This window comes from Polypterus senegalus, chromosome 3 (assembly GCF_016835505.1).
Source record: "Polypterus senegalus isolate Bchr_013 chromosome 3, ASM1683550v1, whole genome shotgun sequence".
In the NCBI taxonomy this organism is placed as follows: Eukaryota; Metazoa; Chordata; class Cladistia; order Polypteriformes; family Polypteridae; genus Polypterus; species Polypterus senegalus.
In genome coordinates, this window is record NC_053156.1 from 175,647,216 (window position 1) to 175,662,530 (window position 15,315).

Below are 15,315 nucleotides of genomic sequence, written 5' to 3' on the forward strand. Positions count from 1 at the left end.
ACAGGTAAACAAACCGCTGAAACGGTGTTCAAACTTGAATTAAGGGTAAAAAGAAGATGCAGGGTATAAATCCATTATCCAAGCGTTTTAAACTTCAGCTAGGCTCATAAACCTTCCAACATTAAATTTAATTTTGGAAAGGTTCAACACATTAAAAAGAAATACAAAGCCAAGAACTATAATATCTATCTATCTCTCTCTCTCTCTCTCTCTCTCTCTCTCTTCTTACATTCAGTTTAAACTAACGAAACCATCTACCTACGCTACGAGTTATTAAAAAATATTTCTGGTTTCAAACATAAAAAATAACCTAGAAGGCACTGTTGTGTTTCTAGTGTGCAATTATCTTTGTTGTCCAGTTTTTAGGAAGCTGGCCACGACATAAACAAGGCACAGACATTAATGTTAGTACGTTTTCCAAGGGAAAAAAATTATAACGTTTAATACTGGAATACAAGAAGCAAACTACAGAGTGACATCTCAAAAACATAACACAAAACTTATTTCAATAAAAAAACTAATAAGATTGCACTTATCGAGCTTGTTAATACTCACTCTCATCCAGCAGCTGCTCCAGCTCCGCCATCTTGAATGAGCCGCGCCGCTTTTTCAAAGGCTGCCGGTCGCACTGAATTGTGGGACGGAGACTGGCGGAGAGGGCAGTTCGAATGTTTTTTTGTGTTGGATTTTTTACTTTACTTGGGTGCGTTAGGTAGATATTTTAATTAATAACTTTCTAGGCTATGTATTATTTTTGACTCGTTATATGCTGCAATGGCTAAGATGTAACGTCATAAACGTGACAGTATCATGTGTTTTATTCCGATAATGTAGTATTACCTTGCAGAGCGCAGCTGAACACATTCAGCTTCAGCAGCTGTCGCCACAATTTGTGCGCTGCCATCAAAACGAGGAACCTGAAGCTCTGATGAGTCATTTTCCTGCGTTTCTAATTATTTTTGTATACGCAGTATGAATGTACTTTTATTTCCTAATTCCCAAGTGGACCTTCACAAAAATGGCATATTATGTCAAAATTTCACTTTTTAGTGTTTAATTCCAACCATTCCTATAAGTTATTTCATCGATCTTTATTTTGTATTTTGCCAGGAAAACTTTGCAAATTGCTAACGGTTTTCTAAAATTGCTTTTACGAAAGCTATGCCCTACATGTGCTGCGGATTACAGGACATTATAAAATGAAGAAAATCGTGAGTTTTGGTTTGTTTGAAAGTACGACTATACAGAGGACGTCGTGCTGGGCGAGAAAAGTGAAACATGGGAGGTACTGTATGTGTAAGTAAGGGTCGTCACGGTCTGGAACAGGGGTCCCCAAATCCACTCCTGGGGCCTCATGCATAAACGGTGCATACGCACAAAAATGTTGCGCAAGAACGTTTCCACGTTCAAATCGCGATGTATAAAACCTACACTTGGCATAAAGCCACGCACATTTCCACGGTACCTCATACCCTGTCGTACACAAGTTCTCCGCTCGGTTTTGCAGACTGGCGGCACCCAGTGTCATAGCAGTGCTACTGTTCCTGTGTGGTTGCTCTATTTTCCTCACGCAGCTTTATAAATACACTGAAACTAACTGCGTATTGTTTATTAGTGTAATGCATCTGATTGTAATTAACTTGTAACAATATAATAGTCCAGGGAATAGCCATAGTATTCCAAATACCATAACTGCTTTAGCGTTGTTACTCTCACTGCACCTTTTTTTCTTCTTTCAGCTTCTCCCGTTAGGTGTTGCCACAGCGGATCATCTTTTTCCATATTACTCTTACTGCACCACTCGGAGTATTTATATCACTGTATCTGAGTGGAGAATCACAGCTGCAGCAGCTGATCAGAAAGAGAATTATCGATATACAGCATCAAGCACATGATGCCTCAGCCACGGCAAAATGCTTCAGAGACTTTCCTGTACGGACCTTGCGGTTCAGAAACAGTTTCATCCCAAGAACTTTAAATAATCAATCAGTCCTTCAACTGCTCCTTGTAGAACTGTTTGTACTTATAAGTACAATCACCTCACTGTAAGCTTGCACTACAGTTATAATATTGCACAACCAGCGTCTCTTTATAAAGCACTTATTTACATATGATGATGATATTTTTAAGATGAAATGCAGCAAAATATGTTGATTATATTATATAAACTAGCAAAAGACCTATGCTTCGCAGTGGAGAAGTAGTGTGTTAAAGAAGCTGATTTATTTCAGTAATTCCATTCAAAAAGTGAAACTTGTATATTAGATTCATTCATTACACACAGACTGATGTATTTCAAATGTTTATTTCTTTTAATTTTGATGATTATAACTGACAACTAATGAAAGTCCCAAATTCAGTATCTCGGAAATTTAGAATAATGTGAAAAGGTTCAATATTGAAGACACCTGGTGCCACACTCTAATCAGCTAATTAACTCAAAACACCTGCAAAAGCCTTTAAATGGTCTCTCAGTCTAGTTCTGTAGGCTACACAATCATGGGGAAGACTGCTGACTTGACAGTTGTCCAAAAGACGGCCATTGACACCTTACACAAGGAGGGCAAGACACAAAAGGTCATTGCTAAAGAGGCTGGCTGTTCACAGAGCTCTGTGTCCAAGCACATTATTAGAGAGGCGAAGGGAAGGACAAGATGTGGTAGGAAAAAAGTGTACAAGCAATAGGGATAACCGCGCCTTGGAGAGGATTGTGAAACAAAACCCATTCAAAACTGTGGAAGAGATTTACAAAGAGTGGACTGCAGCTGGAGTCAGTGCTTCAAGAACCAACACACACAGATGTATGCAAGACATGGGTTTCAGCTGTCGCATTCCTTGTGTCAAGCCTTGAACAAGAGACAGCGTCAGAAGTGTCTCGCCTGGGCTAAAGACAAAAAGGACTAGACTCGCTGCTGAGTTAGGTTCTTTGAGGAAAGTAAATTTTGCATTTCCTTTGGAAATCAAGGTCCCAGAGTCTAGAGGAAGAGAGGAGAGGCACAGAATCCATGTTGCTTGAGGTCCAGTGTAAAGTTTCCACAGTCAGTGATGGTTTGGGGTGCCATGTCATCTGCTGGTGTTGGTCCATTGTGTTTTCTGAGGTCCAAGGTCAACGCAGCCGTCTACCAGGAAGTTTTAGAGCACTTCATACTTCCTGCTGCTGATGAACTTTATTGAGATGCAGATTTCATTTTCCAACAGGACCTGGCACCTGCACACAGTGCCAAAGCTACCAGTATCTGGTTAAAGGACCATGGTATCCCTGTTCTTGATTGGCCAGCAAACTCGCCTGACCTTAACCCCATAGAAAATCTATGGTATATTGTGAAGAGGAAAATGCAATATGCCAGACCCAACAATTCAGAAGAGCTGAAGGCCACTATCAGAGCAACATGGGCTCTCATAACACCTGAGCAGTGCCACAGACTGATCGACTCCATGCCACACCGCATTGCCTTATTCCAGGCCAAAGGAGCCGCAACTAAATATTGAGTGCTGTACATGCTCATACTTTTCATGTTCATACCTTTCAGTTGGCCAACATTTCTAAAAATCCTTTTTTTGCATTGGTCTTAATTGATATTCTAATTTTCCGAGATACTGAATTTCGGACTTTCATTAGTTGTCAGTTATAATCATCAAAATTAAAAGAAATAAACATTTGAAATACGAGTACATCAGTCTGTGTGTAATGAATGAATCTAATATACAAGTTTCACTTTTTGAATGGAATTACTGAAATAAATCAACTTTGTCATGATATTCTAATTTTATGACCAGCACCTGCATAAAAATATATATACATATACACATATACATATATACATATACATACCTGTACATATCTACATATATATGTATACACATATATATATATATACACATACATATATACATAGGTGAAAATCCGCGAAGTAGAAACCATATGTTTGTTTGGTTATTTTTATATATTTTAAAGCCCTTATAAACTCTCACTGTTTATAAATATTCCCAGCACAGTTATACAGCATAAACCCTTTGTATTCTCTTAGATATTAGGTAAGATTCATTGAAATTATGTATGTAAACACACTGTTTATATACAGTAAAACCTAAATATTATTTTAAAGATATGAAGTGTCTCCGATATCATATATGTTACAGCCATTACGATAGACAGGCCACCAGCAATAAATACGTACAATGCAAGAAAAATTGTATACAGTAAATGTGTGTACAGTGACACTAAACGTATGTACATGTACTAAGTACTGTAAGTAGAAAATTAATTATAGTTACTCACCAACAATGACACGATGACTTGTCCGATAACGAGGAGTTTAGTTTTACTGCACAACAAAGGAGAGCGTTACAGCTCTTCTAAAGGAGCCTCTTCAGGCAACTGTATAGCACCGCCGTTGTTCTTCTTCCAGCAGACTTCAATCCAAATCCCTAAAGCAGATTCGATCCAGACTACTGCCTTATTACATCCACTTACAACTCGTTTTGCACCCTGTTTAAAAGGACACTGCGGCTGAAGATCTTATATTCCTTTCCTACTTTTTAAATAAAAAGAATCGTAGCCTCATTGATGCCATAATGGCGTCCTACAGCGGTGTAGCTTTTCCTTTCCTTCAAAATATCCAAAACGTTTACCTTTTCGGCAATCATTAACATCTTTCGTTGGCGCTTGGGCACGGCCCCTGAAGCAGTATCAGGAGCAGATCGTTTTGGAGCAATAATAAAGGGCTTGACTATGCACAAAGATAAACATAAAAGAGCACAAAAGTTAACTCTTTACACAGCGAAACACGTTGATGCTGAATGAGCGAGACAAGACTTCCTGGTTAACGCCGCGGAATCAAATTCAGTGCTCCGTCGCTGAGCCATTCAGCACACAGGAACTTAACTGCAAGCTCTGATTGGTTAGCTTCTCAGCCATTCGCCAATACCGTCCCTTGTATGAAATGAAATGGGCAAACCAACTGAGGAAGCATGTACAGGAAGTAAAAAGACCCATTGTCCGCAGAACCCACGAAGCAGCAAAAAATCTGCGTTATATATTTAGATATGCTTACATATAAAATCTGCGATAGAGTGAAGCTGCGAAAGTCGAAGCGCGATATAGCGAGGGATTACTGTATATATATATATATATATATATATATACACATACATCCACATATATATACATATATCTATACTAATAAAAGGCAAAGCCCTCTCTCACTGACTGACTGGCTCACTCACTCACTCACTCATCACTAATTCTCCAACTTCTCGTGTAGGTAGAAGGCGAAATTTGGTAGGCTCATTCCTTACAGCTTACTTACAAAAGTTGAGCAGGTTTCATTTCGAAATTCTACGCGTAATGGTCATAACTGGAACCTATTTTCGTCCATATACTGTAATAGACTGCAGCTCGATGGCCGTGGGAGACGGAGTTGCATGTCGCATCATCATGCCTCCCACGTAATTGAGTGCCTGCCCATATAAAGCAAATATTCACGGGTCAAGGACTGTGCTTAGCATATTCATAAGTAAAAATATCTGAATCACAAACTGATGTTAATTATATTTTGTCCATAAATACTTATTAAATAATTCAAAATAGTCTGTCCGCTTCCTTTCATAGCTTTTCCGATGGTTGTGCTGCTTCCAGGCATGTATTTTCGTATTAAAGCATTTAACCAATCACATCTCAGCCATCATTTGTTGCCAGGCAGAGAGGCCTTTACAATCTGTTGTGCAGGCACTCTAACACAGAATAAATATCGATTAACCTGTTGCTTCAACCAATCAGATTTTGAGTTGGTGTCAGTAGGGCCCTATAGCAGGCGTACAGCAACGTCATCTGTGGAAATGGCCCGGACACAGACAGGCAGACATGTTGAAAGTCACCACCACACATTTATTTTATAAACTATTTACAAGAATCAGTGCACATAACCCCTTCACTCCCCAAAGTCCTGGCCAAACAACACCTTGCCTTTCTTCGGGCCGCCTCCACTCTCGCTCCTTCTGCCTTGTCCTGCTTCCACCCGACTCCAGCCTCGAATGAAGGGAGGCGGCCCCTTTATCCGCACCTGGATGTGCTCCAGGTGCTCCCGGGCAATATCCCGCTGACACGTCCCAGTGTGGTGGAAGTGCCGGCAGTTCTCCCGGAAGCTCTCCGGGTGTCCCTGCTTCTCTTCCCCCCAGCACTTCCTAGTGTGGCAGAAGTGCTGAGGTCCAGGGTCCCCAAGGCATTGGGGCACCCCCTGGCAGTGACCACAGGCCACTACAGGGTTGGGCTTCCAAGCCCTCTACCCGTGGCCCCCAAAGCAACCAGGGTGGCGGCCCCAACGTGATCCAGGGTGGGCGTAGACCCTCTTCCGGTCCTTCAGGGCGTCCCGGCCGGGTTGTCACCCCTGGCATCCCTGACATACCGTATTCACACCCATTGATTGGATAGAAGCTGATATGAGGAACTCTACGAGGTGTCCTCGCGCACACTACGGCCAACTCCATGGCAGGATTCTGGACAATATTATTTGCCAGACACAGACCAGATTTCAAGACCACGAAAACCTGATATTTGTCACACTCCTCGAGCCTCAGAAGTTTCGGGAATACAAGAAAAATTTCACGCATGCAGCCTTCTCCAGTTTAACACAAGAGCCACGGAGTGTTTTTTGATCTGTCTCGGCTAAAAACAGAACTGACTGTAATGTATGCCATGGATGATTTTGCAGGAAAATCTCCCACTGATCTCCTTGACTTCCTTCATCAGAAAAATCTGAATGAGAGCATGGGGCAGCTGTTCACATTGGTATATTTGGCGGTAACCATTCCCATGTACACTGCTTCTGTTGAGCGGACATTTTCAGCCCTAAAGCGAATTAAAACTTATGCCAGAAATACGACAGGGCAGGTTTGACTTTCAGCTTCAATGGCGATAGAAAGGGACTTTTTGATGGGACTGAAGCGAACGGATAATCCGTACGACAGAGTAATTGAACTGTTTTTGAGGAAAGAGAGGAGGATGGATTTTGTTTACAAATAATAAAGAATTTTTGGTGAGTAAAATGTTGTGATCTTCTTAAATAATATTGCAAGTTTATGAGTTATTGTTGATGTATTTTATGTGTGTCGCGGCAGTGGCTGCAGTAGAAAGGAACTTGCTCACCCCTGGTTTGTCTATTCAATAAAGGCATTTATTGTGGTTACAGGAGTTATCTTATATATATATATATATATATATATATATATATATATATATATATATATATATACACAGTGGTGTGAAAAACTATTTGCCCCCTTCCTGATTTCTTATTCTTTTGCATGTTTGTCACACAAAATGTTTCTGATCATCAAACACATTTAACCATTAGTCAAATATAACACAATTAAACACAAAATGCAGTTTTAAATGATGGTTTTATTATTTAGGGAGAAAAAATCCAAACCTACATGGCCCTGTGTGAAAAAGTAATTGCCCCCTGAACCTAATAACTGGTTAGGTCACCCAGAGCAGCAATAACTGCAATCATGCGTTTGCGATAACTTGCAATGAGTCTTTTACAGCGCTCTGGAGGAATTTTGGCCCACTCATCTTTGCAGAATTGTTGTAATTCAGCTTTATTTGAGGGTTTTCTAGCATGAACCGTCTTTTTAAGGTCATGCCATAGCATCTCAATTGGATTCAGGTCAGGACTTTGACTAGGCCACTTCAAAGTCTTCATTTTGTTTTTCTGCAGCCATTCAGAGGTGGATTTGCTGGTGTGTTTTGGGTCATTGTCCTGTTGCAGCACCCAAGATCGCTACAGCTTGAGTTGACGAACAGATGGCCGGACATTCTCCTTCAGGATTTTTGGTAGACAGTAGAATTCATGGTTCCATCTATCACAGCAAGCCTTCCAGGTCCTGAAGCAGCAAAACAACCCCAGACCATCACACTACCACCACCATATTTTACTGTTGGTATGATGTTCTTTTCTGAAATGCTGTGTTCCTTTTACACCAGATGTAACGGGACATTTGCCTTCCAAAAAGTTCAACTTTTGTCTCATCAGTCCACAAGGTATTTTCCCAAAAGTCTTGGCAATCATTGAGATGTTTCTTAGCAAAATTGAGACGAGCCCTAATGTTTTTTTTTGCTTAACAGTGGTTTGCGTCTTGGTAATCTGCCATGCAGGCCGTTTTTGCCCAGTCTCTTTCTTATGGTGGAGTCGTGAACACTGACCTTAATTGAGGCAAGTGAGGCCTGCAGTTCTTTAGACGTTGTCCTGGGGTCTTTTGTGACCTCTCGGATGAGTCGTCTCTGCGCTCTTGGGGTAATTTTGGTCGGCCAGCCACTCCCGGGAAGGTTCACCACTGTTCCATGTTTTTGCCATTTGTGGATAATGGCTCTCACTGTGGTTCGCTGGAGTCCCAAAGCTTTAGAAATGGCTTTATAACCTTTACCAGACTGATAGATCTCAATTACTTCTGTTCTCATTTGTTCCTGAATTTCTTTGGATCTTGGCATTATGTCTAGCTTTTGAGGTGCTTTTGGTCTACTTCTCTGTGTCAGGCAGCTCCTATTTAAGTGATTTCTTGATTGAAACAGGTGTGGCAGTAATCAGGCCTGGGGGTGGCTACGGAAATTGAACTCAGGTGTGATATACCACAGTTAGGTTATTTTTTAACAAGGGGGCAATTACTTTTTCACACAGGGCCATGTAGGTTTGGATTTTTTCTCCCTAAATAATAAAAACCATCATTTGAAAACTGCATTTTGTGTTTACTTGTGTTATATTTGACTAATGGTTAAATGTGTTTGATGATCAGAAACATTTTGTGTGACAAACATGGAAAAGAATAAGAAATCAGGAAGGGGGCAAATAGTTTTTCACACCACTGTATGTCCACAGTAGCTCAGTAATATAGGTAGGAGTTTGACTATGTTGGGCTCAAAAAGAGAGACCCAGTATTTTACAGTAAACTCTAAATTTTATTAGAATGCGTGTGATGTGAGATCTTCTAGAAAAAAATAGAAAAAATGTTATCTACTCTAAACCTAGCTTTTCAAGTCGCACTTTAGTTGTTTCTATACTTAAAGATGCTTTACTTTTTCTTCTGTACACTTTATGCACGCAAGGCACACAAAGCACACAAGGCATGTTAGGCACGGTTTTATAACCATGTGCCCACAACGCCTTACACCTGGCAAGACAGGTCTAACTAAGTATAATGAGTATACCGTATAGTCAGAGAGGCTAGAAATAGTTAGAATATACCCATTCATTTCAACTTATGGGGGTTGTAAGAACCTCTCAATAGACTATGCACTAATATTTTGGCAAACATTTATTAACTTAACTAGCAAATGGCTCTTACACATCTGGCCCCTAATTGTTTATGCCAAGGCAAAAATCAATTACTTTAACATTACTTAGTAAGTGCCTTAACTATTGTAATGAACTTAAACCAAACTTATGAAACTTAAAACTTAATTGTAAACTTAAATTCTTCTGTAAAAGCACAAACACAATTATGCAAATCAAGCATGCAAAAAGTAAAATTAGTCATTTAAATCAATTGATGCTTCCTGGAGCAGATACAATTTGTTCACAGGTCTGTCCAGTGTGCTGGTTTTGGTTTTCACACAAACTCTTCTAACTGCTCCTTTTGCATCTGACATTGTCTTGATGACTCGACCCATTTGCCAGGAGTTATGTGGTGCTGATTAATCTACAATGAGAACAATGTCTCCAGGTTCAAATTTTCTTCTTCATGTGAGCCATTTTTGACGTTCTTGAAGTATTGGTGAATACTCTTTAGTCTATCTTTTCCAAAACAAATAAGAGAGCTATTGTACTTGTTTCCAACAACTTTGGATATACTGGTTATTTTTGGGAAAAAAGTCCTCGGGGAAGGCTGGGTTGTGTCTTGAATAGTAGCATGTGATTGGGTGTCAGTGCCTTCTGGTCATTCGGGTCATTTGATTCGTTCATTTTAACTTGCCCTCTTCTACAAATAAATCAGCGTAAGGCATTGATACAAGTGTAAATTGATCAGTGTCCAAAGTAAACGCAATTTCTAAATGTACTGCTCTAGTTGTTAGGCAAGTGAAAATTACCCCATACCTTTTCGCTAGGCTTCACACTCCTTTTACCTGGAAGGGGCCAAAATAATCATTCCAACATTGATAAAGGGTGGTTGGTCAGGGAGTAGATGATCCTCTGGTAAATCTGCCATCTTTTGCTCACCTATTTGTGCATTGTATCTTCTGCATGTAATACACTTTGAAATAATCTTTCTAATAGCTGATTTGGCTTGTGGGATCCAATATTTCTGACATAACTGTGCTAGCATGTAGTTACATCCAGAATGTCCATGTTCTCTGTGAATGTGTTGCAAAATGAGAGTAGCAATATGTGAATTCTTGTGAACAATTTGCAGGGTGTTTTGCCTCTTCTTGCATAGCAGATTTGCTGAGTCTTCCTCCAACTCTCAGTATTCCTTCTTGCAGGACTGGGTCAAGTTTGTAGATTTTGGTCCTTTTCTTTACATGCTGATTTTTGCGTAAGGATTTAACCTCCTCTGGGTAAGCTTGTAATTGACTGAGATGAATAAGTTCCTTTTCTGTCTTAAACAAGACTTTCAGAGATAGTGGCTTCAGCCCCATTGTTGATTTGTATTCCTTCATATGTTTTGTGATTTTTGTCTTTCTGGGCTGTGTCCAGATTGACTGACCTTATATTGGAATGCCTTTCTCTCTTCTTTCAGACACAGTAGCAATTCTTTGAATCTAAGGAACCAAGCTACTGCTTTCTTTAAATTAAACCATTCTGAGTAGAAGTCCACAAGTCTTTTTACCGATTTGTTTTTTCTTTTACACTTGTTAAACTTACTACGCACCTTTTGATTTCCGAATCATCATTAATAGACAGGTCCACTTCATCCAGTATATTTGGCCATTTGTGTTCTGGCTGTAGCAGGAAATTTGGGCATTGAATTCAAGTCTTTCTTTTGATGAAGCTTTCTATGGTCATTCCTCTTGATGCCTGATCCACAGGATTTTGTGCAGATGTGACATACCTCCATTGTGAGGGCTGAGAGTCCTTCCTCATCACTCAGACTCTGTTGGCAACAAAAGTTTGGTAGCATGCACATTCATTTGCAATGTACCTTAATATAGTGGTACTGTCAGTCCAAAAGATTGACTCTTGCAGGGGCATCTGCAGTTCTTGTTTTAGCATCTTGTCCATTCTGACTGCTACCACTGCTGCTGTAAGTTCTAGCCTTGGTATAGTGACAGGTTTCATTGGTGCCACTCTTGATTTCCCCATTATAAATGAACAGTGTCTCTTATGTTCTTTATTAGTTAGGAGAAGGTAAGAAACAGTGCCATACCTGTTTTCTGAAGGATCTGCAAAATGATGCATTTGTGCAAACATTATGAGACCAAATCCAGTGGGTTTAATGCACCTGTTTACATTGTAATCTACAAGTAGCTGCAAATGGTCCGTCCATTGTTTCCATTACTGGACATACGTAACCTCACTTCTTGATCCCACGCATATTTCTCTTTACACAGTTCTCTTAAAATAAGTTTAGCAGGCAATATAACTTGTGCCAAAAATCCAAGTAGATCATATATTGGAGTTGACCACTGACAGGATACCATGTCTTGTAGCAGACTTATCTTGCAGCTTTACCTGGAACTTGAAACTGTCAGTCTGTGTGCACCATTGAACACCTAAGGCTCTTTCAACTGGTAACAAATCATGGCTTAAGTCTAAGTCCTTTTGATCAATTGCCCTGTCTTCTTCAGGAATGGACAACAAGACTGCTCAGCTATTACTGATCTATTTCGTAAGATAGAACCCTCCCTTAAAACACAGAGCTTGAAGATCTTTGGCCAATTTTATGGCTTGTTCTTCTGTAGCAACTGACTTTAAACAGTCATCAACATAGAAATTGTGCAGCACAGTGGTAACTGCTTCTTCAGAAGCTGTGCCTCTGGCATCCTCTGCTGTTCTGCATAAAGTATAAGAGGCACAACTGGGTGATGAAGTAGCACCAAAAGTGTGTACTGTACTGTCATTTTGTACACCTCTAGTCCATTGTTTAGATTACCTTCAGGCCACCACAGGAAACGAAGATCAGTGTCTTCATCTGGAACTTTCATTTGGTAAAACATTGATTTAATATCTGCCATGAGAGCAACTGGTTGCTCTCAGAATTTTGTAAGAACTCCAGTAAGTGTATTAGTTAAGTCAAGTCCTTACAGGAACTGTTCATTTAGTGAAAAGCCTCGGTAAGTGGCTATACAGTCAAAAACCACTCTGATTTTATTTTTCTTTGGATGATATACTCCATGATGAGAGATGTACAACACTCTCTCCTTTTTGAGTGACATCTTTTCAATGGGTGCCTTAATAACATATCCTTTATCTAAAATGTCCTTCATAAAATTTTGTAATCCTCATGGAATGTTGGAGACTTTGTAAGTTTTCTTTTGAGTCCAATTGCACATTCTTCTGCAATGCAATGACTGTTTGGCACTTTTAAGTGTCTCATCTTTAAATGGCAGATTAATACAATAGTGTCCATTCACTAACTTGGCAGAATGTGAGGCTATGGGATGAACTTAATGTCCTCATGAGACATTTCCTCCTTCTCCTCACAGCTGCACTCTGGAGAGTCTGTATTGTATTGTTGTAGTAGCATTTGCTCTGTCTCCATTATTGACACATGATTGACTGAGTATCTTTGCAGTCTTTCATTGTGTGTCCCCTTTATCAGGCCATTAACAATCCATCCGAGAACTGTCTTCACAGTGTAAGGACCTTTGCCTTCTTTGTGTATGACTTGCCATGGCTCCATTGCATCAGGGACATTTGTGCCTATTAACAAACCTACTTCAGCATTTATCTGGGGTAGATGCACGTCTTTGAGATAAGACCATCTTATAATATCTTCTTGCATAGGGATGTTCTCCCTTTTCACTGGTATACAGTTCATTGTGTACATCTCAGACAATTCAATAAATGTGTTTCCTTCTATCCCACAGACTTGCAATTCGAATAAAACTAAACATTTTGATAGTTTCTGTTTATTTACTTTGTCACTGTCTACAGTGTTAATGTAGACTTGAGTCTTTCAACCAGAAACATTTAACTGCTCTTGCAAACTTTCTGCAAAATGTAGCTGTGCTGCCAGAGTCTATTAGAGTATATGTTTCTACACATTTTTCACTCATTTCAGACTTAACTTTAACTGGAATCACAGCTAAGACACCCTCTTTTCTGGCGCCGATAGCCATACAAGTCTCTGGTAGTTCCACAGAAATATTCGAAGAAGAAATGTTCTTCTTTTCTGACTTAGCGTTCTCCTTTTTAGGAGGCGTGGCTTTATCGTTGTTACCTGTTTCCTTGTTCATATGCGGAATGACTGGATGTAAATGAGAGCATATTTGGCATTTAATTTTTTTCTACATAGTCTTTACTAAGATGCCCTTGCTTAAGGCACTTAAAGTATAAGCCCTTGGATTTCAAAAAGTCAATTCTATTTTCATAAGTTAGTTTCTAGATTGCACTATATTCAACAAGACAGTGATTTTCATTGCAAAATAGACAGTGCGGACCGCATGTACGTCCAGCCGTCTCCACCTTTTTGACTGAGGTGTCTATATTCCTTCTTTCAGCAGTGAAAGCAAAGCTTGTAGCAAAATTGCTTTTTCTCAATCAGCCTTTCAAAGGATACTTCCCTTCATCAGTTTTGTCCTTTTCCTTCTTGAAGGTGTTACTTTGGTAGGCGGCACTGTACATAGGATCCATGGTTATTGTAACCCGTCATTCCAGCGAGTCAGCGAGTCGTGGCCTTCTGTCTTCTTTACTTTCGATCTTTGCAGCTTTATTTTGCCAACACTCTCACAGTTCCTGGGGGAGCTTTGATGTCATAATGCAGATATCTGAATTGTTGTCAAACTCATTTCCATTCTTTAAACTGGACATAATGCTCATACAGTTACCAAGAAAGACTGCATATGCTTGTAGAACCTCTCCATCATCCGATCTTATTTGTGACCACTTCTTGGCTTTCTTCATGTAGGCATTGGCTATCTGGAAGTGGTTTCCATAAAACGTCTCGAGCTGCTTCCTGCCATTTCTGTAACCTTCTGCTGGCGGCAGATATTCACAGTTTTGCACAATGTCATTAGGCACGCCTTTGGTAAATTGTACTAAGTACTTTAGTTTATCTCAGGGGTTGTTTACCACCTCATCAACAGCTCAATCAAATGCCCTGACAAAATTTATATAAGCCAATGGGTCACCATCAAAAACTGGAACCTTTCTATGGGATACACAGGGCACTTGCTTCTTGTACTGCTGTTCATTCTGCTGTTCATAATGTGGTTGGTGAGGCTTGCATTTACTTTCAGGTTACAAATACTTGCATCATATGGTTCTTCATTTCTCACATCTGGAATCTTTGGAACATTATAAGGATATGAGTTACTTGGACTATGACTGTGTCATTTAAGAGCTCTCAATTTTGAATTTGATTCTGCAATTGCTGTTTCATATGCCAGCTGAACTCTTTTAGACTTTAGCTGTACTTCTCCAAATTTCTCTTATGGCTTTCAATTGAGCCTCCTCTATATCTAGAGCCTGCTGTCTCCTTTGAGTCTCAGCTCTGGCTAACAGTATAGTATGCATTTGCATGCATTGTTTCTAGAGTCCTGTGGACACTAACTGAAGTAGACGCTGATCTTGCTGGACTTTTAGTTTTTGCGGGGACTTGAGAGACACTGTCGGCAGAGGTGACATCATCAACAAATCTGTAGTCCTTAAATTGGTTTGCAGAAAAGTCAGGTTGCAGCTTGTTGAGGCTTTTATGACATATTTCCAAAACCCAATCTATCATATTTCCCATAAACCTACGTAGAGTCTTTACTTTAACATCAATACCCTTATGTATCATTTTCCGTAAATCTTCGTCGCTTTGCATGGATAAAAATTAATCGCTTTACCTTTTATATTCCATTCTCAGGTTGAAGAAAACATTCTCGATTATTGTTTTTATTTTTTCACAGTTAGATTCATTTTTTTGTAAATCCTTTATATACTTCATCAGGCTGGATAACTGTCCATATTTGTTGTCTATTTCCAACCGAAGATCAACAACTGTTACTGTAGGGTTGGCTGTTGCCAAGCATCCAGAGATAAACTCTGTCATCACTGGTACGTTCAACTGCTTACTGTAGTCTTGGAGATGGTCCTCCTCTGTTACATCATAATTATCAGGGTATCCACTCATGCCACTCAGACTTTCGTGCGGAGCTTGATATCTCCTCATGCTTCC

General features: G+C 39.8%; 1 protein-coding gene across 2 annotated transcripts in view; it reads right to left on the bottom strand.

Annotated features, from left to right (window-relative positions):
* The window catches only part of lin9 (lin-9 DREAM MuvB core complex component), a 268,691-nt gene extending 268,067 nt beyond the window's left edge, over positions 1–624 (bottom strand). For both annotated transcript variants that reach the window (XM_039748225.1, XM_039748226.1), the window contains exon 1: positions 556–624. In XM_039748225.1, the coding sequence (XP_039604159.1) occupies positions 556–586 (31 nt within the window). In that variant the 5' untranslated portion in view covers positions 587–624. The remainder of the gene's footprint in view (positions 1–555) is intronic.
* Between the last annotated feature and the right edge of the window lie 14,691 nt (positions 625–15,315).